Source organism: Solanum lycopersicum, chromosome 9 (assembly GCF_036512215.1).
Source record: "Solanum lycopersicum chromosome 9, SLM_r2.1".
NCBI lineage: Eukaryota > Viridiplantae > Streptophyta > Magnoliopsida > Solanales > Solanaceae > Solanum > Solanum lycopersicum.
The window spans coordinates 15,458,195-15,484,849 of record NC_090808.1 but is presented as its reverse complement, the minus strand read 5'-3'; the positions used below and the strand labels follow the sequence as shown (position 1 = coordinate 15,484,849).

At 34.4% G+C, this 26,655-nt stretch overlaps 1 protein-coding gene across 5 annotated transcripts in view; it reads right to left on the bottom strand.

Annotated features, from left to right (window-relative positions):
• The window catches only part of LOC101254020 (gamma-interferon-responsive lysosomal thiol protein), a 50,107-nt gene extending 23,845 nt beyond the window's left edge, over positions 1–26,262 (bottom strand). For 3 of the 5 annotated variants that reach the window (XM_019215795.3, XM_004246218.5, XM_069288860.1), the window contains exons 1-4: positions 25,918–26,262; positions 23,922–23,987; positions 23,158–23,298; positions 11,701–11,793 (exon numbers count right to left, since the gene is read on the bottom strand). In XM_019215795.3, the coding sequence (XP_019071340.1) occupies positions 11,701–11,793; positions 23,158–23,298; positions 23,922–23,987; positions 25,918–26,175 (558 nt within the window). In that variant the 5' untranslated portion in view covers positions 26,176–26,262. Of the gene's footprint in view, positions 1–10,521; positions 11,607–11,700; positions 11,794–23,157; positions 23,299–23,921; positions 23,988–25,917 lie in introns of those variants that run through there. The other 2 variants (XM_010327441.4, XM_010327442.4) reach the window with 2 other exon arrangements.
• Between the last annotated feature and the right edge of the window lie 393 nt (positions 26,263–26,655).

Here is a 26,655-nt window from a genome sequence, read left to right as displayed (position 1 = left end):
TGGATTTCATTCAACCAATGGGTCCCAAAAGACTCTCAAGCCTTTAATTCAGTATCACTTCATTTGATTAGGGTTCATGAAACCTTCATGTGTTTTATAGGATATTAATTAAATTGTCAATTTAAGTCTTATTTTGCATGATTTGATTCAACTGCATAGCTTTCAACCGATTTTAATATGAACCCATGTAACATTCATGATTTTGATGATGAATTTATGAAGAAAGCATATGAAGATATGAATTATGATTTTAAGAAAATCCACACATGATTTATGAAAAAATATTTTGTGAACTAAGGATGTTTTCAATATAAGTATCAACAAATTGTGTAAGATTTTTTTACTTATTTATGAAATCATGATTTGTGAAAAGTCTTCTCATATATGTATGAATTTTGCTTTAAAAGAGCTACTTTATGATGACTTATGATTGTATTGGTGTTCAAATGTGTTTTTTCAAGTATGATAATACAATTATGAATGTGTCTCATATGTTGGAATTTTACTTAGTACAGAGAGGGCTTTGAGATGGAGGCTCTCCCATTATTATCGGTCAGTTCTCTAGAATCAATCTCCATATACCAAATTACGTACCCTTGTAAGATTGTCCTAAGTGACTTAACTGGTGGATCCACAAATAGCATATGAATAAAACTTATGGAGATTACCTTAGCTATTAGGACCCCCTTTTTTAATGGAGTGTTACATCAAATTCCATGTTATATATTGCATGGTCTTAGTGTCAGTTAACAGTAAATATCCCATAAAAGAAACTATGTCACATTCTAAGGGTTTTACGAAAGCTTTCACTATGTTTAAAGTATGCACTAACCTTGTTTATGACTTACAATTTCTTACAGGATTTTTTCTCATGTTTTAGCTTGGTCATGTATATCATGTTCATATTTTATGCATTTCCTCATACTTGGTACATTTTTGTGTACTAATGCATACTTATGCCTATATTATTTTAAATATATCCTTTTTATAGTCTATTCTGTTGAATATATGTAAATTTACTTGTGTAAGACCTCTCGAGGTCTTATATGCCATGTCATGACGTCTAGGGTATACTTTATGTCATGAAAAATTTGGTATTTGGAGCACAAAGCTTAGAAAAAGTCCTAGCATGTCTGACAAGGTGCGTCAAGTAGAGTTTTGCTCATAAGTGTGAAATATGTCACATTTATGAATAGTGGCTACAAGGTTTTTAGTAAAATTCACTTTTTTCACTACTCTAAAGTTGTGTCATAGAGTCTATCTCTATAAAGGTCCTTTTCCTAACTCTTATCCGATGCTTTTGAGGAAATGGCTACCTAAATGGCTTACATGAGAAGGAATTCGAGTGAGAATGTGTAGCCCAAGGTTTCTCAAATTATGGTTGATCCTTTGGCTGAACAAGTGACTCATGTTGAGTTTTGATCTACTTTAAAAGTCTTGCCTGAAGCTATCACGACCTAAGCTAATTGAGAAGTTGTTAGTCCCATGAAACCTAAATGTGAGTACAAGGGACTTCACTAGGGTGAATATACTAGAATTGTATATGTTAAAACTCGATGGGGATCCTCAATAGTTCATTCATGATGTTTATAAGATAGTGGATATCATGGGAGGGTTGGTTTATAAGATGGTAGATATTGTGGGATTTTCATGGTGGAAATGGCGAAATTGGTTTCTTATCAACTTAAGGTTGTTGCTTAAGTTTGGTTCTAATAATAAAAGGAAGAAAGGGCTATTGACGTGGGTCCACTTGATTATGAGAAATTCAAATGAGTATTTCTCAATCATTTCTTTCCCTTTGAGATGAGTAAGCAAAGGTGTTTGAGTTCATTAATCTTACACAAGAAAATATGAGTGTGAAAGATTACGCTTTAAATTTCACTCAATTCGCAAAGTATGCTCAAAGTATAATTGCCGACTCTACAACGTGGATGAGTAAGTTTGTGTCAGGTGTGTCTAAAATGGTGTTCAAAGAGTGTCATACCGCCATGTTGATTAATGAGATGGTTTTGTCCTGCTTGATGACACACACCCATCAAATCAAATAGAAAAATCTAAAGAAGAAGTATAGGGAGTAAAAAAGGCAAGGATTGGTGATGGTGACTTTTCTCATTCTAGTTCATGTGAACATGGTTGTCTCCAATTCGGACAAAAAAATTCTAGCCAAGGTTCTTCCAGTTCTCTAGCCCATAAATTCACCAAGGATAGGGTGTCAAACCCCAAGCCTAAAAGAAGTGGTGGTAAATGGATCTCCTACTCCCGCTTGCCAAAGGTGTTGATAGAGTCACTTGGGGAAGTACTTAGCCGATATAGATGGTTGCTTTAGTTGTGAGAAGAGTGGTCACAAAATGAGAGATTTGTAAACCTTGTTACTAAGGGAAAGTATGGAAGACAATCTCAACCTAGTGGTTCCAATTTAGGTGCTCCTCGTAACAATTGATTGATTCTATACTTTTTAGACTCGACAGGATCACGAGGGTTCTCCGAATGTTGTGACTGATATATTAAAAGTATTTCATTTTGATGTATATTCTTTGCATGATCCGGTGGTACATTACCATCTGTTACTCCTCATGTGTCCATGAGATTTGATATTGGTCCTAAAATCCTTTTTAATCCGTTTTCTATCTCCACTCCCATTATTGTTTCTATTGTTCCTAAGAGAGTTTATAGAAATTGTCATATTCTTGTTTCTCATAGAGTCACTCATGTCGTTACCTAGAGCAATATTCAAGATTTTGATGTTATTCTTAGATGTATTAGCTTCTTGCATATTATGCTTCCATAGATTGTAGAATCTAGTTGGTAATATTCAAATTTTTGAATGAACTTATCATGTCATAGAAAAGGGGAAATTGTGTTGTTAATCGTTAAATCATATCTTGCCTAAACACTAGAAAATGATTTTTAGTGGTTGCATTTATCATCTTGTTTGGGTTAGGGTTATGGATTCTTAACCTCTACTTTTGAGTTAGTTCAAATTTTAAATGAGTTGCCACAAGTATTTCCCAATGATTGTATCGGTATTCTTTTTGAAAGGGAATAGACTTCACTATTTACTTTATCCCATATCCACATCCTATATATATATTCTTTCTTATCATATGGATCCAACATAACTTAAGGAAATAAAGGATCATTTGAAAGACTTATTGGAATAAGAGATTCATTAGACTGAGTATCTCGCTATGGGGTTCTCCGATATTATTTGTTCGAAAGAAGGATGGTTCCTTACAATGTGCATTGACAATCAACAATTGAATAAGGTTGCCATATAGAATAAGTATCCTACAATAAGGATTCATGATATAGTTGATCAACTCCAGGGGTTTAGTTACTTCTCCAAGATTGACCTTTGGTCGGGTTATCACCAATTGAGAGTGAAGAAAAATGACATTTAGAGGATGGCTTTTCGAACACAATATGGTCATTATGAGTTCTTGGTGATACCTTTTGGTTTGAATAATTCCCCGATGGTATTCATGGATTTGATAAATAGTGTCTTCGAGAAATATGTTGACATATTTGTGATTGTATTGTTTGATGATATTTTGATTTACTCACAAAGTGAGGATGAACATGTTGAGAATTTGAGGATTCTATTGCAAGCTCTCTAAGGATTGTAACTATATTTTATTTTTAGTAAATATGTGTTTTGGTTAAGTTCTATTGCTCTCCTTGGCCATATTGTCTTTGGTAAAGGTATTCAAGCTTATCCTAAGAAAACAGAGATGTTTAAGAATTGGCTTAGACCTTTGTCTGCTATAGATATATAGAGTTTATTAGGCTTGTATGGTTATTATATAAGGTGTAACATCTCACAAATTGAAGTAACTAGGAAGAATCTGATAATTGGAAATAATCATTTTTGTAATGAACAAAAATCTGGAAATTTTATTAAGTTTGAATAAGTTGAGTTTTCAAAAAATTTAAATAGCCATAAATTCTACCTCAGTATGAGTTATGTTACATACAAATATGGTAGGAAGGATCTTGTATAATATTTCCAACGCCGCCATGTTTTGCACGATTCCGAGTTTGTTGAGCTATGCTCTTTGGAAGTTGGGTTGTTCGAATAAAATAAGTCTAATCCGGATTTTAGAAGGGTAGTTTGGTATTTTTCATACCCTATTATTTTATTTGTTTTTGGATATTAAGTTAGGGTCTAATCAAAATTAGATCAGTTTATGCTTTTACCAAATATGCGGGTTAAGAGAAAAAAGAAAAGAGGAGAAAGGAGAAGACAAGCAAGATCGTCAAGTTTAGCTTGTGTATTTTGTCAAGGGGTGACCCTACAAGGTATGTGAGATCACATAACGATGAGTTAGTTCACCCTCGCTCCAATCATGCTTTATTTCAACGAATTTAAGTGCTTCAAAGTTTCGAAATTGAGTTCCTGATGGGTTTGTTGAAGTTCTGTTGAATTCTTGATTCGTTGAAATTGTTGAGGTTGATTCAAATGCATGATTTTAGTTGTGTTTTCGAATGGAATCTAAAGTATATTGAGAGTATTGATGATTCTAAGCGTTTGGGGAAAGAACCAATTGAGTTTAGAGGGTTTAGAGATGAAAAACGAGAAGAAAAGTCGCCAAACGCATGGGGAATGGGTGGGGCGTCGCACCAGCCAGCACACCCCATAAAGAATTTTTGTACTTTCACCCTTGAGGCAGCGCACCACCAGTGTGCTCCAGGTCTGGTTCTGATCTTCAAGGGCTGGAGCCCCGCGCCTCTCAAAGCGCCAGGGACACCAGTTCATCTCATTTCCCCCACCTTTTTGTACTACTTCCTTAGTGATGTACGTATATTTTCTATATGATTCCAACACTCTAAGGTATATCTAAATATCATGAAATCATCCATAAACATGAGATCATAGACCTTGAATCCATAATTCAATTCAAGGAAAGATAAAATCAAAGTAAAGAGAAGTAAGAGTCAAGCCTAAAAGTCAAGAAGCAAGTTAAAGAGAAGTTTATAAAGTCTTCAAAAGTCTTTCACAAATGTTATAACTTTTTTAAGACATAAAGTTCAAGTTGAGTAAAGATTAAAAATAAAAAAAAATTTGAAGTTCATTTCTTCAAAAGAGTATATTGGGGCTATGTATTCCCAGAGTGTAAAAATGTTTTCACATTTAAACAAGAAAGGAAACCTTGATTTCAAAAGAGCTTTTGAGTTAGTTTTATGAAAAGTGTAATCAAGCAAGAGAGGAATCAATGATTTTCAAGGTAGCTTTTGAGATAAGTTTTTGAGCAATATCTCAAATCACGGAAAGAAATATGTCTTCAAACCTAAGAGATAGTATCATATTTTGGTAGTAGTATTGAGCATCGATATAGGGAAGAGTTCAGACAACTCACATCCCCCATAAGTCATGTAGCCATCATGAGTATAAAAGAATCATACTTTTTAGATGATTAATTTTGTGCTTTTAAACATCGACTAGTGTATCCACTTAGTAGTTTAGGTTCTATACCCCCAACAAGGTGTAGGAAGACCTTGGTAGCGTGAGGCAAAACACTATATCATCACGATAGATCTTAACTAATGATTGTCGGTTAGAGAAACTCCCATATAAGTAATTATATTTTTATATATACAATTTATTGTATTTTTACATACATTTCAGAGTTATGTGTATCTTTGTATACACAGAGTTGACTTTATGTTTTGTATAATTTTTCTTTGTAGTGCACTTATTTTAAACTAATTTATGTTGAAATGAGTTCAGTTATTTTGAGTTGAGTTGAGCCAAGTAAGTTTTTCAGATTATTTTCAAGCATATGTTGTGTTTAGCATTCCAACTCGCATACTCGTGCATCCAATGTACTGATGTCATTTTTCCTGCATCGTCTTCTGATGCAAACTCTAGTAACCAAGATCAACACGGAACACATTATGGATCCAGTGAGCACTCCAGAGTCAGTTTGTGAGTCTTCTTGCATTTCGGAGGACTCCTTTTATTGCTTTCAGTTATTTTATTAGTTAATTAGGATGTTTTGGGGTTTGTCCCAACTTCAATCTCAATTGTTTTAGAGGCTTCATAGAGAGTCATATGTAATTTCTTTAGTCATTTTCATTGTCATAATCTTATGTTGAGACTTGAGTTTGCGTTTATGGCCAAGTTGACTGTTTTTTTTATAACATTCCAAATTATTTCATTTTATTGGATTAAGTCTTCCGCTAAGTAATTCAGACCAAGGGTTCCTTGGGGACAACAATGGTCCTCGAGTTCCAGTCCTGCCCAGGGTGTAGGTCGGGGCATGACAAACATGATATCAGAGCCTAGAGTTCAAGATTACTATAGAGTCTATGAAGCCATATCTGTAGAGTCTTAATTATCGTTGTGAAGCGTTCCACATCTATAATTAGGAGGCTGTAACACTTAGGACTATTTTTCATTTCTTTCACACTCATATCGTGCGTTAGAGTATGATCTCTAAAAAGTTTCCTTCTAATTCGTGCTTGTGCATGTTTTCAGATAATCATGCATCCAAGAAGAGCTAAAAGCAGGTCGTCCTATTGGGACAAATATTGAGGAGCACGAGTTTCCAAATGCACCTGAAGTATAACCTCAAGGGGAAGTAACTAATGCTGAGTTTAGGGAAGCAATAAGGTTTCTATGCTAAGTTGTGACTAAACAGGTTTGACAACAAAGAGGAGTTCAACAGGAAGAGACTATTACTTCGAGAATCCGAGAGTTTGTGAGGATGAATCCTCTAAGTTTCACTGGTCCGAGCACTACTAAGGATCCAAAGAAATTTATTGAGGAACTGAAGAATATATTTGAGGTTATGCATGTTGCCAATACTGAGTGAGTTAAACTAGTTGTATATCAATTGGCGAATGTTTCTAGGACATGGTTTGATCAATGGAGAGAGGGTAGAGTTGAGGATGCAACACGTGCGAGTTGGGCATGTTTTGAGGAGGCTTTCTTAGGGTGTTTCTTCCCTCGAGAACTGAAAAAGGCTAAGGTGCGAGAGGTTGTCACACATAGGTAAAATACTTAAGCGTCTATGACTACAGGTTGAAGTTCACTCCCAATTATACCATTTTGCTCCGAAGATGGTTGCGGATATGAGAGTAGAATGAGCCTGTTCATTGCAGGTTATCCCATCTATCTAGCAAAGAGGGAAGGGTCGTAATGTAGACATGAATATCTCAAGGTTAATGGTCTATATACAACAGGTTGAGAAAGAGAAGCTGAGGGATAAAGAGGAGTTCAAGAACAAAAGAGCTAAGACACGGAACAAGTCCGGACAACATAAGAGTAATAAAAACTGGTCATCCTTCCAACATAAACAGAAGGGATCTGCTCTGTCATCTACTAGTTCACCTGCACCTATGAATAAATGTGAGTACAATAGCCAGAATTTCAAAGCTAAACCTACCTATTACCAAGGTAGCATGGTGCAAGGGAGTAGTAATTCTCCTGCCTACACTAAGTCTGGTAGAAACCACTTGAGTATTTGTCGTGATGGATCCACTGGTTGTTTTAAGTGTGTCTAGAATGTTCATCTCTTGGGGGAATGTCCAAAGAACAAGCAGGGTAATGGTAATGGGGGCAATAGAGCTCATTCTTCTTCAGTTGCTCCACCAGACAAAACAACACCTATAGGGGCTACCTCCAGTAATGCCGGAGGATCAAACCATTTATATGACATCAATAGTATCCAAGATTAAGGGGATTCGCCAGATGTTGTCACTGGTATGCTCTAAGTCTTTGACTAAACTATTTATGCTTTGCTAGATCGAGGAGCGAGTTTATATTTTGTAACTCCTTATGTTGCTATGAATTTTGATGTTATTCCAGATCAACTTAGTGAACTATTCAGTGTTTCTACACCTGTTGGTGACTCTATTCTAGCAAAGAGAGTTCATCGTGATTATCTTATTTTCGTCAATTAGAAGAGTACCATGGCTAATTTAATTGAGTTAGACATGATAGATTTTGATATCACTCTTGGTATGGGCTTACTTCATGTCTGTTATGTCTCAGTTGATTGTAGAACTCGAGTTGTCAAGTTTTATTTTCAAATTAGCCTGTCTTTGAGTGGAAATTAGTTCAGTAGTGCCTAAAAGACATTTCATTTCATACCTTAAGGCAAGGAAGTTAGTTTCTAAGGAGTGTGTCTATCACTTAGTACGAGTTAATGAATGTACTGTTGAGATACCTCTTATCCAGTCAGTTCCAGTATAAAAGAGTTTGCAGAATCTTTCCAGATGATTTACTCGGAGTCCCTTCTGAGAGAGAGATAGACTTCTGTATAGATGTTCTCCTAGATACTCATCCTATATATTTTCCAACATATAGAATGGAAGCAGTATAGTTGAAAGAACTTAAGGAGTAGTTAAAAGTTCTCTTTGATAAGGGTTTCGTTTGACTAAGTGTCTCACCTTAGGGCGCTCCAGTCTTATTTGTGAGAAAGAAAGATGGTTCCCTTAGGATGTGTATAGATTACCCTCAATTGAACAAGGTTACCATCAAGAACAAATATCCTCTCCCAAGGTTACCATATACTTGTTTCTCCAAGATAGATCTCCGATCTGGCTACCATTAGTTAAAATTAAGGGAATGTGATATTCCAAAGACAGCCTTCATGACCCGTTATGGTCATTATGAGTTTCTGGTCATGTTATTCGGTTTAACCAATGCAAACTACAACGTTCATCGACCTTATGAATAGAGTTTTCAAACCTTATTTAAATATATTTTTGTTATCGTATTCATCGATGACATACTATTCTATTCAAGGAATAAAGACGATCATGCTAGTCATGTCAGAATAGTTCTCCAGACTTTAAAAGATAGGGAGTTGTATGTCAAATTCTCTAAGTGTGAGTTTTGGCGTGAGTCTGTGGCATTGTTAGTCAGTTTTGGCTTGAGTCTATAGCATTCTTAGTCCACATTGTCTCTGAAGAGGGAAATAAAGTTGATATTCAGAAAAATAGAGAAAATGTAGATTTGTGCTAGACCCACATCTCCAACTGATATTAAGAGTTTCTTGGGTTTGGCTGGCTATTCTAGAAGGGTTTTTGAGGGGTTCTCATCTATTTCACCCCCTTTGACCAAGTTAAATCAGAATACAATGAAATCTCAATTTATTTAATAGATTTATCTTTATTGATTTAAGTCTTCCATTTAAGTAAGTAAGATAGGACAAGGTCTAGCTTGGGGCCAACAATGGTTCTCGAGTGTAACTCCCACCCAATCTGTAGGCTCAGGCATGACAGAAGGTTAGTGGATGAATTTTTCTCTATTGCTTCGCATTTGATGACATCTCAAAAGAAGGTAAAATTCTTATTGTCAGAAGATTCTAAAAAGAGTCCAATAGTTGAAAGATAGACTCACTTAATCTCCGATATTAACCTTACAAAAGGATTAAATGGCTTTGTAGCGTATAGTGATGTTTCACAGATTGGACTTTGTTGTGTTTTGATGCAACACTGGGAAGTCATTGCTTATGATTCAGTATAGTTGAAGGTGCACGAAAGCATTATCTGACCCATGACTTGGAATTAGCTGTATTAGGGTTTGCTCTAACGACTTGGAGGCATTATTTATATGGTGTTCATATAAAAGTGTTTACCGACAACAAGAATCTGAAATGTTTGTTCACTCTAAAGAATTTGAAACTTTTCCAAATGAGATTACGTCCTTTTTATTTCTCTTCTATAGTAGATGACTTGTTTTTCTTATTTCTTCGTAAAAAGATCATGAAGACTTGCTATCCTATAAATAATGAGCTTATTTTTAACACAACTGGTTCTTTTGTAAGATATTTGTTGCTCCCCATATACACGCAAGTGTACGTGGTCGCGCAAGTATTATAGTTTCTTTTAGAAACGAGTTATCTTTCCCAAGGAATTTATGATCAACTTATATTCACACTTCATTCCACAATTAAAGAGAAAATTACTATTTCATGAGTTGATAGTGTATGGTTAACTACGACTACTATGCACTAATTTAAAGTAAACAAGGATGAACAAATTTGATAATGTTTCAAGCAAGTTAAAGGCAATTCCAGAGTTGCATCATATAAAGAATTAATGTCATGTATCATATTATCGGCTTCAAACTAACTTCAGATGGCAAATTACTAATTATAGGGTTGATAGTGTGATCCAGGTTCCACACCTCTCGTTGTCTACCCCAACTAGCTATCTAATTACATCGTTGAGAGGGGATGAATACACTAACTGGTGAGCACATATATTTCATCCTATTTTATAAAAAATCAAGGTGTTCGTCTTCCAAGAGTCACTCCTGAACACTAATCTCCTCAATTTAATGATCGGATCGAGCTCACTATATTCCATGGTCTATCTATTCTCTTCTATGGTCAATTCATGATTATACACTAGGTTTATTTATAGTGTGCATGCATAAAATAGTAAAACAAGAATATAAAAGTAATTGAAATTGACAATCGAAGATTAATTCATAAAACCTTAAATACTTGACAATCAATTCATAGCTACAACCCCAAAACTAGGGAATTTAGCCACTCATGCTCTTAGTAATCAACAAAAAGATAATTGTTCATAAACAAATCCGAAAAATAGAAGAGTTAGGGGGATTACAATCTTTATTTTGCCCTTCACACTAAAGAAAAGTCAAACCTTAATTATGGAAGTCATAGGATCTATTTATAATAGTAGATAAAGTTAAGAACAAATCCTTCTCAAAATAGAACTCTTATCTAATGCTTAAAACTTGGAAAAGTCGGAAAGTGGCTGGGCAGCGCGCCTCTATCGCGCCTAGTACATCAAGTACTGAGGTTATGTATGGTGCAGCGTGCCATCATCGCACCTGAAAACATCCTCTACATGTCAAGCCTTGGCGCGGCGTGTCTAGAAGTGCACCTCAAAACTGGCTCTAAGCGTAAGGCTTGGGCGGTGCGCCTGTGGTGCGCTAGCCTAGGTACTTCTATTTTTAGCCATTTTTTCACCTCAGCCTTTATTCCTTTTTCTTTGTTCCATCTCCGCTTTCTATGAGAGTTGCTGAAATCACTAATCATGTGTAAGTGTGTAATGATCACAAGCAACCACAAATCACTAATCCTCAAAGACTCTCTTTCATATATTAATAAAAAGTCTAATTTATTACAAAACAATTGTTGCATTATTGCTTACGAAACATAAAACTCATTAAAAGTTTATAAGTTTTGCACTCAAAAATAACTTATTATTCCAAGCTAATACATCACAATGCTTAATATAATTCACACACACACAAAAACTCATTAAAAGTTTATAAGTTTTGCACTGAAAAACAACTTATTATTCCAAGCTAATACATCACAATGCTTAATATAATTCACACACACACATACACACACACACACACACACATATTGACTGGGTGTGTAACGCGTGGGAATCTGCAGAACAGTTCGGGTCAAATCCTGAAGAAAGCTAAAAAGCCATTCCCAGTCCTCTCGTACTAGGGAAAGATCCTCTCACGCCTATCATCTAAAGCAAACTCGAGGATTGGTATCTTGCGCGCTAATTTTATTGATCTCGAGTGCTTTGGTTTTGCAAGCTTGTGGTTTATTGCGCCCTTTATAAGCTTTACAAACGTATTCTATAAAATTCTGATAATCCTACAATCAAATATAAAATGTATTCATTCATATCATACGTGAAAGAATACAAGAGAGAGAGAGAGAGAGAGAGAGAGAGAGAGAGGGGACTAACTTCTTGAAGTGGCTGATTATTTACTAGCAGCCATGGTACAAACCTATGAGGAGGTTTCAGTTTTGTAGTTTCATCTGCGTATGCTGTCTCTAGCTGTAAGTACATTTTACATTAGAAAATTTATCAATTTCTACTTAAATAAAAACAAAAAAAGTTACAACTAACTTTGACAGACATACTTCTTATTTTTTGAGCTTTGAAGATCAATATTCAATAATAGTGAATAAATTCAAATTTTTAAAGAAGTAAGCCATTTAAAAGTATTTAACAAACAAATAAGTTATATTTAAAAACGAGGATTTGTTTTACCCACATGATCTTTTATTTTAATAAGCTAATAAAAATGAGAACTTTTTTATAGACTTGTAATCTTGATGGAATGTATGCATCCACTAACTATGACAAGACTAGGTCCTTTATACAATCAAGACGAGGAAAAGCAAATACTAGAAGTCAAGAGAAAACACGAGACTTTACGGGTTTGTTTGGTATGGAGGAAAATGTTTTTCAATTTTCTCATGTTTGGTTGGGTCAAATGTTTTCGAAATCAACTCATTTTCCTCAAATTTAAGTAAAATGACTTCCCTTCAAAACTTAAGGAAAACATTTTTCAAAACTCTCTTCCAACCTCCCCCTACCCACCCCACCCCCTACCAACCCCCAACCCCTAAAAATTTATGTTTATTTTTTAATAAATATTTTCAACTTCAAAATTTCATTTTTTTTCAACCCTATTCTCAAGTCCCACCCCCAACCCCTACCACCCTCCATTCCTAAATAAAACAATTTAAGTTTGATTTTAAAAAATATTTTCAACTTCAAAAATTCCTTTTTATCACACCTACCCTCTACCCCCCACTCCCCCAAAAAATTAAGTTTTGTTTTTAAAAAATACTTTTACTTCAAAATTCCTTTTTTAACACCTACCCTCGATTCCACCCCCACCCCAGCTACTACCCTCCCCCCTTAAAAAAAATATAAGTTTGTTTTTTAAAAATATTTTTAACTTTAGAATTTCATTTTTACACCCCTATCAGCCCTCCCCCCCTCCCCCCCCCCCCCAAAAAAAAAAAGTATTGTTTTTTTTTTTAAAAAATCAACTTCAAATTTTAATTTTTTCACTCCTACCCTCGAACCCCGCATCCCCACCCCCACCACGAAAAATATTTTAAGTTTGTATTTTTCAAAAAATTCAACTTCAAAACTTATTTTCTATCTAGTATTTCTCAAAAATATTTTTCACTCAAAAATCAAACACAAAAATATTTTTTCAGAAAATATTTTCTACTCACCAACCAAACATGAGAAAATAAGTCAAATATCTACTTATTTTCCAGTAAAACATTTTCCTTCACATCAAACACACCCTACGTGGAAATCTCCTTTCTCTAGGGAGTAAAACCACGACCTGTCACACTAGATTTTCAAACTATTTTCATTAGTCTTCTCGAGCAAAAGTTAAACACAAATTACAACTAACAATAAGATTAAACTCTTAATCTCAAAACTAAGTAATATGCCTATTACTTACTGAGACTAAGAAATGCATCCATTGCCCACTATATTAATCCTCACTAATTAATATAAACTTTAACCGTAAGACACAAAGTTATCTTTAACAATGTTCTTACAATGACTCACACAAAGATTTGAAACGTTTCTAACAAGAGTGAAATGAACCCCACAAGTTTAATATAATACAAGAATTAAAAACAAAAAGCCTACAAAAGCACTTCCTGCAATGATCAGGTCCCTTGTTGCTTATTTTGTTTTATGCTTGATTTTTCTCTCTTTGAATGAATAGTCATGTTAATTATTCGCATTTTGATTATATCAACAAAAAATAATGATTGACCATTGGAGAAACAACCTCATCTATTTCTATTAGTTATGTACGCTGACGACTTCACCAACCCACTATTAGGACATCTTTTTAGATGTACAAAATATTGCCCTGAAACAGATGAGGTTATTTGTCCAATGGTCAATAATTCTTTTTGGTTGATATAATCAAAATGAAAAACAACTAACTATTCTATTTATTCAAAGAGAGAGAAATCAAGCATCAAACATAATATAAAAGAAGGGACCTAATCAACACAAGAAGTGCTTTTTGTGCAGGCTATTTGTTTTTTAATGCTTGTATTGTACTGAACTTATAGAATTCGTTTTACTCTTGTTAGAATTGTTTCAAATCTTTCGGTGAGTCATTGTAAAAACATTGTTAGAGTTAACTTTGTGTCTTACATTAAAGTCTATATCAATTAGTGAGGATTAATATAGTGGGCAATAGAAGCATTTCTTAGGCTCAATAAGTAATAGGTTATATTATGTAGTGTTGAGATTAAGAGTTTAATCTCAATATTGTTTGTACTTTGTGTTTCATTTTTGCTTGATAAGATTAGTAAAACTAATTGAAAATTATGTGTGCCATGTCGTGGTTTTACTCCCTTGAGCAAAGAGGTTTCGACGTAAAGTCTCGTGTGTTCTCTTTACTTTCACTATTTGCTTTTTTGCAGCTTAACTATACTATGGACTTGACCATGCCATAATTAATGGATGCCTACATTCCATCAATTGTTATTAGAACAAGATTTTGTCTAACTGCTAACACCAAGCGAAAGAAGATCATGGAGGAATGGTTGCTCCACCAAATATTGAAGAAGGTTAGTCTACCACTTATCCACCTAGATTCAACGACCAATACAATGGATGCTGGAAAATATGAATGCAATATTATATTATGATGGAAGACAATGAATTGTGGGATGTGATACTCGATGTGCCTTACATTCCTACCAAGGACTTGAAGGAATGAGATCTCACTAGAGTAATTCAAAGTCCAAAAGAGAATATGATGCAGTTTATAGAAAGAAAATAAAAAGAATTATAAAGCTAACAAGTTACTGGTCTATGGCATTGGTGCAGATGAATACAACATAATTTCTGCCTATGAGGGTGAAGAAAATCTGGGACTACTTGAAAACAACCCATGAAAGAACAACTCAGGTCAAAGAGACCAAGGTGGACATGTTAGCGACTCAATATGAAAATTTTAGTGTGAAAGAGGGTGAAACCATCCATGAGATGCACACCAAGTTTACCTCCATCAAAAATAAACTAAGGTGCCTTGGTGAACCTATTCTTCCAAGCAAGCAGGTTCAAAAAATTCTCAGAGTTCTTCCCAAATCACGGAAAAGCTAGGTAAATGCCATAACTAAGCTAGAGATTTTAAGGTTCTCACCAAGGATTAATTTATTGGGAATCTGTAGACGTATGACATGAACAGACAATAGGAGTCTTTGAAAAAGAAAGGAAGAAAAGTGAAGTTTGTATCCTTAAAGGTGTGCCAACATGATATATCTGAAGAAGAAGATGAAATGACCTATTTGAATAAAAGATCTCAAAAAATAGTCAGAAACATGGAGGTTTTCAGAAGAAAGGAACCACCAATATAATAACTGATGCTAATGACTTCTGTCACAAGTGTGGAAAGCCAAATCATTTTATGAGAAATTTCCAGATCCAACAAACCTGAAGGGTAAGAAATCAAACCTAGACAAAGGGACCTGATCCCTTACCATGCTAAGAGAAAGGCCTATGCAAATCAAGTTGTAAAGGACTTTGCAGCATGGGAAAACACCTTCGGTGACTCTGAAGAGGAAGAACATCCAATGAAGCAAATATCTTCAACTCACTTTTCTCACTAATGTTAATTTGATGATGAATAAGACAAGGATGATGTAACTCTTTTCGATCTTAAAAGTGATTTAGATACCTTATAAATTAAGAGATTGAGAAATCTTCTTGTTGTTTTGATTGACTATGTTAATGAGAGAACAAATTAAAATTTGTCTCTAAGTCAAAATTTTCATAAACCTCTTTGACGATGAAAAAATCACCCTTATTTCACAGCTTTCTGATATGAATGTTAGGCTGAGTATTCTCGAAGCTGAGGATCATCAACTTCATGAGGTACCTGGTACCTCTGAGACTGGAAAGAAAAAAACTCAGCAGTTTTGAACTTGATCTAGAGGAAAGCCTAAAACTTTCTGAGTCCAAACTAGTCGCTGCTCTTGAGAGGAACTCACAACTAGTAAGAGACCTAAGTCAAGTCAAGAAGAGATAAGTCACTCCTTGAAATGGACTGACTCTTCTAAGATTCTTTCAAACTTCGCTAATCAGAAATTTAACACTAAAAAGGTTTTGGGATTTTAGAGGATGAAATCTCCATACAACCCTCACACAAAGTATGTGTCAGTGTTTGACAACCTATTGTGTACTCATTGTGGTAGAAACGATCACTTGAAAAGAAATTGTGAATCTTTGAAAAAAATTAAAAGACAATCAAGAAAGTTTCTGTAAAACTAGAGAAAGAAAGAAGAAAAAAACAAGGTACCTAGTCCTAAATATCACTTTAGCAAGAATACTTTGCCTCCTTGGACTATAAGGTTTCTTATCAAACCTGTCGACAATTTTTGGGAACCCCATCTCAAGTGGCCTCTTAAATTTAACAAGTGATTATTTTGCAGAAGAGAGGAATCAATCAATGTTGGTTCATGGACAGTAGTTGCTAAAAGCATATGACTGGAGAAACTCAACTCTTTCTCTTTAGAAGCACATCAAGGTTGTGGTGTCATTTAGAGATAAGAAAAAGTGATTTATTCTTGGTATTGGAAGGATTGGAAGTTCTCTGGAATACTCCATAGATAATGTGTACAATGTAAATGGGTTGAAGTAAAACCTACTCTGTGGTCTCAAATATGTGATAAAGGAAATGAAGTAAGATTTGTGTCAAATCTATGTCTCATCATTAATCTTACTTCCAACAAGGTCATTCTTAGTGCAAGAAGAGTTAAGAACATGTATGCTACAGATCTGAATTCTATAGCTTGAGATAGTCTCACATGTCTTAGTGTGCAATCTTGTATTCAAATCTGTGGCACAGAAGACTGGGACATCTAAGCTCATCTCTATTGAACAAACTAGTTGCAAGGGATCTAATCTGTGGAATAAAAATGTTCTCTAGAAAATAAAATTTGTGAGGCTTGCGTAAGAAGGAATCAAAGAAGATCATCTTTCAGGTCAAAGAAAGGTGTCACCGCAATCAATCCATTAGAGCTTCTCCACATGGATATTTGCGGACAAATGAGAATTTAAAGCAGAAGTGGGAAAAGATACATCTTCGTGATTGTCGACGATTTCTCTAGATTCACCTGAAATATGTCCTTATGAAGAAAAGATTAAACAAGTAGAGTATTGATGACTTTTACAAAAGGGATTCAGTTGAAGCTAAACTGCAAAATTGCTAGTAATCAGATCGTGGTGTAGAGTTTGAAAATGCCCAAATTGTAGGCTTTTGCGTATAACATTCATTTATTCATAACTTCTCATCTCCAAGAACTCCTCGGCAAAATTGTGTTGTTGAAAGGAAAAATAGGATCTCGATGGACATTGCCAAAACTATGCTCATAAATTCAAGACTTATAATGAATTTCTGGGCTGAAGTAGTGAATACGACTTGCTATGTCACTAAAGAATGTCTCATTTGGTCAATGCTTAAGAAAACTCCTTATGATTTGCTAAATGGAAGGAAACCATCAATAAGTTCTAAAGGCTTTTGGTTGTAAATGCTTTGTGTTTAACAATGGGAAGGATGATCTTGGCAAATTTGATCCAAGGTTTGAGAAGGATCATTTGTGGGGTATTTTTCGTCAAGCAAAACATAAAGAATCTACAACAAAAGGACCATGTGTACGGAAGAAAGTGTACATGTCATCTTTAATAAATCGTTTGAGTTGAAAAAATTTTAAGGAAAAGAGGATCTTGAACTTGATGAGTTAATGCAAATTCAGAGTGACAACCTAATTCAAAAAGCTGTGGTTGAAATGATTAGAATGAAGAGAAGTCTGCAGAACCCGTGGAAGTACTTGGACCCTCTAATACTCTAGGTGTTTCTTATGAAGAAGAGATTCTAAATGAAGATTTTGAAGGAGATTAACCTGATAAGGAGACAATAAAAGAGACATGATGGAAACATCAATTTCGTTATCCTTTGGACAATTTGGGTTCTCCCCTTGAATGTGGAACTCAAACTAGATCCAAGGCAAGAAATCTAGCTGCTTTCTTAGCTTTTGTCTTCGCCTTTAAACCAAAGAACATCAAAGAAGCCTTGTACGATGCTTACTAGGTGAACTCAAAGAAAGAGGAGATGCATAGTTCGAGAGAAGAAGAGTGTGGCACCTGGTCCCTAGACCTCCCAACAGAACCATTATTGGGACCATATGTGTTTTCAGAAACAAGCTAGATAAACATGAAATTATCATAAGAAATAAGTCAATATTATTAGTGTTAGGTTAGAGTCATTAGGAAAAATCAATTATGATGGCACTTTTGAACTTGTAGCAAGAATGGAAGCCATCACAATTCTAACAGTCTTCGCCACATACATGGAATTCAAGTTGTTTCAAATGGATGTGAAGAGAGCCTTAATGTGTAATTACTTGAAAGATAAGGTTTATGTGAAACAACCTCCAGGTTCTGAAGATGTTGATTTACCGAATCATGTGTTCACTATACATTATATGACTTGAAGTAAGCACCTAGGGCCTGGTATGAGCGATTATCGAAATTCCTTCTAGATAATGGGTTCAATAGTGGAAAAATTGACAACACACGGTTCTTGAAGTCTAGAGAAAATGAGCTTCTAGTGGTGCAAGTCTACATGGATTATATAAGTTTTGGGGCCACTTCAGACCAAACTACTTGTGCAAGGAATTTGCAGCATTGATGAGTAGTGAGTTTGATATGAGAATGGTGGGAGAACTTACCTTTTGTTTTGGATTTTCAGATTAAACAACTTCCTAAGGTACTTCAATCTGTCAAGAGAAATACATAGAGAACTACTCAAGAAATTTAGCATGCAGGACGTCAAGATAATTGATACCCCAATCAGCACAAATGTTGAGCTTTATAAGAATGATACAAGAAGTGATGTTAACCAAATAATGTATAGAGGAATCATTGTATCTATTCTCTATCTCACTGCAAATAGGACTGACATAGTGTGTTCACCATGGGATTGTGTGCCATATTTTAAGCAGTTGTGAAAGAGTCACACTTAAAGGCAACTAAGAGGTTCCTAAGATACTTAAAAAGAACTTAGTACCTAATTATATTCTATCATTTTGGAGACTCATTACATTTGATTGGATATGCTGACGTTGATATGCCAGTTTTCTTATTGACAGGAAAAACACTTTAGGCATGTCACCTTTTGTGGGGTCATCACTGATCTCATGGGGAACTAAAAAGTATAATCTCATAGCTTTATCTAGTGCTGAAGAGGGTTTGTAATTGTTGCTTCATGATATGCTAAACTCTTGAGGATCAGGCAACAACTTGAAGATTTTGGTGTCCTCAAAAATATTAATCCTCTCATGTGTGACAACACAAGTGCAATGAACATGACAAAGAATCTTGTTCATCAAAAGGGGACTATGTATATTGATGTGAGACATCACTTTCTGAGAGACAATGTTGCCAAGGGAAATGTAGTGATGAGATACTGTATGATAAAGGATCAAATAGCTGACATCGTCACCAAGGAAATGAGCAAGGAGAATTTTTTCAAGAACATATTGAGTTTGAGGATACACAAGCTTAAGTGATTTCACAACAAGTGCACGAAACCACCTTTTAGCTCTAATGAAGACATGTTTTGTACTTGTTATATTTTTCATAGTTTGTGAATTCACTCTTGGTACCTTACTGAAGGTATGGATAAATGAAGATATATTCATAACAGGCGACATAGTCCCCCTAAAGGTTAGTATCACTTTACTACACAATTTTCTGTCAACGATCACTGCCACGTGTCATTTCCTTATTTCTTGTGTCAGTTACATATATGTTTTCAATTTAAAAATTGAAGGTCACTACTGCTTAAGGACCCATACCAAGCTTATATAAATCATTTGTATGATTAAATAAATCAAATCCTTTATTTTTTTTCTTTGAACTTTGTCTCTACATTTCAATTGTGTTTCTCCTTTCTCTTGAGAAAATGTCAAATCCGTCTTCTCCCAAGAAATTGAAAACCCTTGTTCATTAAACTTCTCTATTCTTCCCTCTAAGGCTTCTCTCTCTACTTCGGTTGTGGTCTTGGTGAAATTGGTGAATCCCTCACACCCAAAAATGAAGTTTAAGAGTCTAATGTACTTAACATTGTAGACAACTTGTCTTGTTCTCTAATGCTTGTTCTATCAGAGAAGGACTCTCAAAATTTGAGGCCCAATTGGTTTTTAAACCTGAGACACCTACTGAAGATCTGGAGGTTGTATCTCAACCAGGATCAATGTCCTCTGCTATATGTAAAAGGTTTTTCTATGAGTATTTGCCTGAAGGAAAGGGTACCAAGTCTAACATACTAGCTACTGCAGAGGACCTAGTGGTGGTGCAAAGTCTTGCATCACTCAGAGAAGATATTGAAATCACTCTTTTGGAAGAGGAGTACTGGTCGTTGGAACTTTTCACTCATAGTCTTGAACCTATATCTGACCAACCCTTGAAACATTAGAAGTTAACAATGAAGGAGAGAATGAAAAATCTCCTCTTGTTTTGTCTAGAAGAGGGTTTAGGGGATAAAATGCTTCAAATGTGTATACATCAGATCTTGGAGAACCTGAAGTTGTTCTTGAGGTTAGAATTGCAAAAGAATCTTCTGAATCAGAGAAGAAAACAAGAGAAAAGGAAACGGAAAAATAGTTAAATCCTTAAAGAGGGGGAATGAGAGAAAATATGTCAAAAGGGGGTCTACTCAAAAGCTAATGGGAGATGCCATAAATGCCAACAAGGCTCAGACCGTAAAAAATCGACAAGCAAGAAAGATTCACAATTTACTTAGTGAAAATCCCATAACAACTAGGAGATAAGATCTAGTGATACTGAGTCTTAGGACATTGTTAGGGCAGTGGCGAAACGGCGGAAAGAAGTGGAGTAAAAACAAATTAAGGCTAAGCGAAACCCTAAATATGGGAAAAAATCATCCGTAAAAAAGGCCAGGGTCATTATAAGGGCTACCTCATAATCAAATCTGCAAAACAACAAGATCTGACTTCCGAGATACAAGTTGAAGGAAAGGTATTGACAAGGAAGGAACTTATTGCAAAACTTGAAAACCAGAAAGTCCTAAATAGAAAGGTGTTTGACACTAACATACTTATTGACATAGTGTGTGTACTCTTTATGACACTGTCTCCTTGCAAAATTGAGAGCTTTAGATTGAATGTCCAACACCATATCTACATGATCTAGAAGTGTGTGATTTCTACTACAAAATGGAACTCTTTGATGATGGAGGCATTTAGACATCTGTACGTGAGGTGAAGATTTCCATGAGTGCAGAATTTTAGGAATTATACAATGAATTCCCTATCAAGGGATCCAGTCAATTGAAGGGTGCAAATCCTCTGACGATTTTTTTTTCAACAGGTCACCAAGCATGGGGTTATGAAGTGTGAACGTCTTCCTAAGATGTTTAGAGAAGAGTGCCCGTTGTGTTTTGAGTTTGTCAATAAGGTGGTCGTGCCCAGGTATGAAAAAAGGGCAGTGGCGTCTGCAGCAGATCTATTTCTCATAGAGCAATTGGTTGAACTTGAAGTTATTAGTCTTCCTAGATTATGCTCAAGAACATGCATAGAGTTATGACATGGAAAATGCCAAGCATGGCATACCCTATGGGTACTTATTGAATCAAGTGTTTGAATATTTTGGAGTGTCTCTTGGGAGGGGAGTACCAGAATCTGTAGAGTAAATGTTTTTTGCAGCCACAATGTTAAGGGTAAGGTCAAAGCCAAGTCTCAAGTCTCTGCACTCCTTTAAAAATAGGAAACTCTCAAGCGTGAGTTGGATGATTTCAAAGAAAGCTTGAGTGCAAATGAGGTAGAAATTGCTCGCATAAGGGTCCAAACTTCAATAAGCTATCTCTCAAGGTCCTGATACTAGTGCTGACAGTAAGGAGAAAGTTGAAAAGTTCACGACTGAGAATGAACAACTACTTAAATCAAATGCCTTAGTTAATGAGGAATTCCAGACTCTCAACAAGCAATTCATTGAGGCATATGTCGATACTATTTTTCGCTTGAATCTTGTGCTGCATTCCTTCTCTCTCCCCTCCATCCAAAAAATGTCTATTGTTTAAATTCTTAATTCTTCTTTGTTCTTTTGTTGTTACCCTCTCTTAGTCTAGTGGCAAATGTACTATTTTGAGTGGACTCTGTGGCCATTATTATGATCTAATATGATTATCTAATTTGCGTTTTTTGGTATGCTTTTGTCTTCTCTATGTCTACCTGCATGCTCATGTACTTTGTGGCCATGACCTTGGATTCCTAATGATTTTGCATGCAACTTGTATATGTTTACTGTTACTCCTTTTCAATGATGTCAAAAGGGGGAATTGACTGTGAATAAGTGTGTTGAAATTAGAGCATGTTGACGGGGGAACTTGGTGATAGGCGGAACTGATAAATTGAATGAATATAAACTCATGTGAGGTGGTTTTTTTCCATCATCAAAAGGGGGGAAATTATGTAACTCAATTGTTTTACTGATCCTAACAAATGCAGATTCCCGTTCACTGGCAGAGTGTTCTCGCCTAGGTACAATATGGTGTACAATTGGAAAGGTGTCTTGTTAGGGTGTCGGTGAAGCAGTCAGTGTACTTCACCAATGGAAATGGACGAGGTTGTTTGTGTGGTTTTCAACAATTCTTCTTGATTGATATAATCAAGAGACAAAAAACTTGATGATTCATGCATTCAAAGAGAGAAGCAATCAAGCCTAAAATACGAAAAGGGACCAGATCAACTGAAGAAGTGATATCTATGTGTGTTGTTGTCTTTTGAATGCTTGTAATGTGCTAAACTTGTAGGATTTGTTTCATTCTTATAAGAAATGTTTCAAACCTTTATGTGAGTAAGTATAAGAACATTGTTAGAGTTAACTTTGTGTCTTACTGTTTGAAATTTATATTAATTAGTGATAATTAATATATATAGTGCGCATTGGATGCATTGCTTTGGCTTAGTAAATCATAGGTGTATTATATAGTGTGAGATTAAGAGTTCAATCTCATTGGTGTAGCTTAAATCTATATTCACTTTTGCTTGGAGATTAGTGAAAACAGTTGAAAATTCTGTGTGACGGGTGACAGTATTATTCCCTTGAGAAAGGAGGTTTCCACGTATAATCTTGTATGCCTATTTTACTTCCAGTCTCTTACTTTCAGTATTTTAACTTAAGCAAAGGACCTGGTTCTGTGATCACTAGTGGACACATACATTAATCCAACAAATATGTTTATACTAATTTTGAATTTTTTCTAACATTTATATCAACATTTTGACCAAAATCAAGGCAAGTTAGAGAGACGAGTGTAGCTAGTTTTGTTCTTACCTGATATCCAAGTCCATTATTGTAGCAATTCTCGATGGGATTTAGGCTTAAACCAGTTGAACCAAAACAAGATTGCCATGATGAGTGTTTGTTTTGCAGATGCAATTGTTCTATGCAACTTATAAGCTTGAAATGTGTTTCCTGTTTTATCATTTACACCAACAAATAACTTGTGGAATTAGTATAAACCTTTGAGTTATTAAATATATAAATATCTGACGTTTTTATATATTATTGGCTATTTTTGCACTTAATATTTTGGAATTAACAATTTATCGTATGATACTCCTCTGTCTCTTATTACTAGTTCATTTTTTAACTGAGACACCTATTAAGAAAATAATAATTGGCATAGTGAATTTACTATTTTATCTCCCTATTAATTATGAAGTGGTAAATTAAAATTAAAATTTTCAAGAAGTTCTATTTTTTTCTATGTAATTAATTGAAAGTATAATAGGTAAAAGATTAGTCCTTTCTTGATTTATCAAAATGAACAAGTAATTAGGGACGGATGGAGTATGTATTAGCACACTACAACAATTAAAGTATTTAGTGGCAATAAATAAAGGATTTAGTGAAAATAAATAGCGTCAATAATCTAATATTGGGTGTTATAACCATCACTCTCTATATATATATATTGCTAAACATTTTACCAACTCTGGATGCAATAACATTAACTCAAATACCATTAAATTTTTTTGAATTATTTGTTATTGTCCCTAAATATCTCTTTCGGTGTAATAACATGTGTTACATACCAGATTTGACCAAACCTTGATAGCACAAGCTTCCACTGTGTTTAGCTGACACTCATCTGTTCCATGCTGTTGACATGCAAAAAATAAAATAAAATGGAACAGAACAGAATTCAGTTACTAAGGAAATTGGAGAGATTTAAAAGTTTGGGTAGAATCAATGATGAACAAAGAATTTAGCATAATTAGTAGTGTTGGTCTATTCAGTGGTTGAGTCGAAATTTATATTGAATGTCATAATATAATAAAAAAAGGCCTAAGTCATTCTCAGCCCCTTAAAGTTGTCCGCATAATTCATTTAGACACCTTATCTAAGGTTTGTTTGAATTGAACACCTTTATTAGTTAAAATATATTCCTATTAAACATTTTCTGACAATCAATAAAAAATAGAGAGTGAGTGACATACACTCGCGGATGATGTGGTACAATAACCAATAAAAAAAGACATATGGCATTGACCCTTTAATAACAATTAAAAAAATAAATTAAAATAAATAAATAAAATAAAACTACTATTTTAGCCAAAAAAAATAAATAAAATAGAAATATGAAAAGAACCTTTCTTCTTTGTTTCTTTTTGCATAGCAGTAACCCTACCACATCACCTCCATACCCGTTACACACTTTAATAGTAATGGTAACTCCACTTTTCCTCTCACAATTCACACAAGGATTTTGTTTCCCACTAATACACCTGCCCCGTCTCCTTTATTCTAAAATAACTTCAGATTCGTATTAGCGTTGTCGGAAAAAATGGTGTTTCACCAAAATTATTTTTGACACAATTTGATTATTATTATTATTATTTTATGAAATTCTCTTCTAAAACTCCAAGATAATGCTTATGATATTGAGAATGGCAGAACAATGCTAGAAAGAAAGTATATGGGGAAGGGGTGAGGCGGAGGATGGTGGCTTAGGAATTTGGCCGGTAAGAATTCAGTCTCTCTTACAAAAAAAAAAATTGAAACCAAAACAAAGCGGAACCAAAACAAAGTGTCGAAGATCTTCTAAATACTGAAGAAGACAGAGTGCTCTGAAGAAGAAGATTGTTGAAGGATAATGGGTTTTTTTTTTTAATTATTATTAAGAGATCCTTGTTGAACTAAATTATTAATTTTAGTTATTTAATAATATATCTAAGTTTCAAGAAATGACAAAATCAACTTTAAAAAAATTAAAAATAATAATATTGGGATCTATTCACGCGCTTTAGTACAGTGAATTAGACTTATCTTGCCACATAAGCATTTTGTGTTTAATGGGTATATGTTTGAACAATTTAAGTGTTCAATTGAAACATGTCCTAGTTGAGGTGTCTAAGTGAATTATGCGTACAACTCCAAGGGGCTACCTATGACTTAAAGACATGCATAGAAATAAGAAAAGTCAACATATAATATATACATAAAATCTAAAATTTTAATCTAGCTAAACATTATATTTTTCTGACGAAGAGGTGTAATTTTGACACCCATTAGCATGTGGCACTTGGTCTATGGTCACAATATAACTTTTATACGGCTCTTTTGTGTATGAGGCTATGACTAGTTCTAAAACAATAAAGTCTTTCTTTCTTAAATTATATGTTGAATCAAAATCAATATATAAAAAAAACGGAGTGAGTATTTTTATAAATTAAGTACTAAAATATTTCAGCAAAGCGATATTCAATGTTAAAGCTTCACAACTCAGGCCTAAGCAAGTCTATAGGTTAAGAAGGTAACAAAATAACCAAAGTCTACAAGATGAAGGTTGGAAAGGGGTACAATACCTTGCATTTGATAATAGATTTTCAAAGTCATTTTCAAAATTTATCGTCACATATTTGTTTAGCCATTAAATATGACAAACATGTGAAAATGTCATCTTCAAATATTTTAAAGTTTGCAAAATACATGTTCAAACACGATTTCACATCCTCAAATTAAAAAATTTATGATTAAACAAAAGCTGACCTACAAATTTAGAGGAAATAGGGAGAAAAGAAATGGAACCTGACAAATCCAGCTAGTATTAGGTGCAATCTGAGTATTACCCCAAGGAACAAGCCTAAGATTCACAATTGAACCAAGATCTGTTTGGAGAACTTTAACTAATTGGTTCACAATGAAATCTGCACAATATGGACACAGAGATTCATAATACAAGGACAAGTTAACTTTGTCTTGTGAACATACATGACATTGAAATGTGAGTAATGGAATCAAAACAAATGTAATGATAATTCTAGTTATTTGATTATGAGATGCCATTTTTCCCTTATGGAACTTTCTTCTTTCTACCTTTAATTATTTATCCTTTTTATGTACTTTAAAGGTTCTTTAAAGAAAAATAAATTTGTATTAAAAAATTTGCTTTAGCTTTTACATCCCATTCCTCACCCCACCTACCATAATAAATTAACTATTGAACTTTTCAGGACTGTCTTTTAAAGAGTTATTAGTCATCTGCCTATAAATTTGTACAACTAGTATAGTAGTTGCTAGAGTTAATACTAGAGACATTATGTCAAGTGTGATAGTGTTTTTTTTTAGTCTGTCTGAATAAAAATGATTTTTTTAAATATGTGTAATAATAATTTAATTTTAAAATCTTTATGACTTATTTTAGATTTGTTATTTCAAAAGTTATTTTTTTAAGAAAAAAAAGGTTTGGACCAAGTCAAGCATACTACACAAATTGAAATGCAAATATGTGACTATACTTTATGCCACATTTACTTGTAATCAATT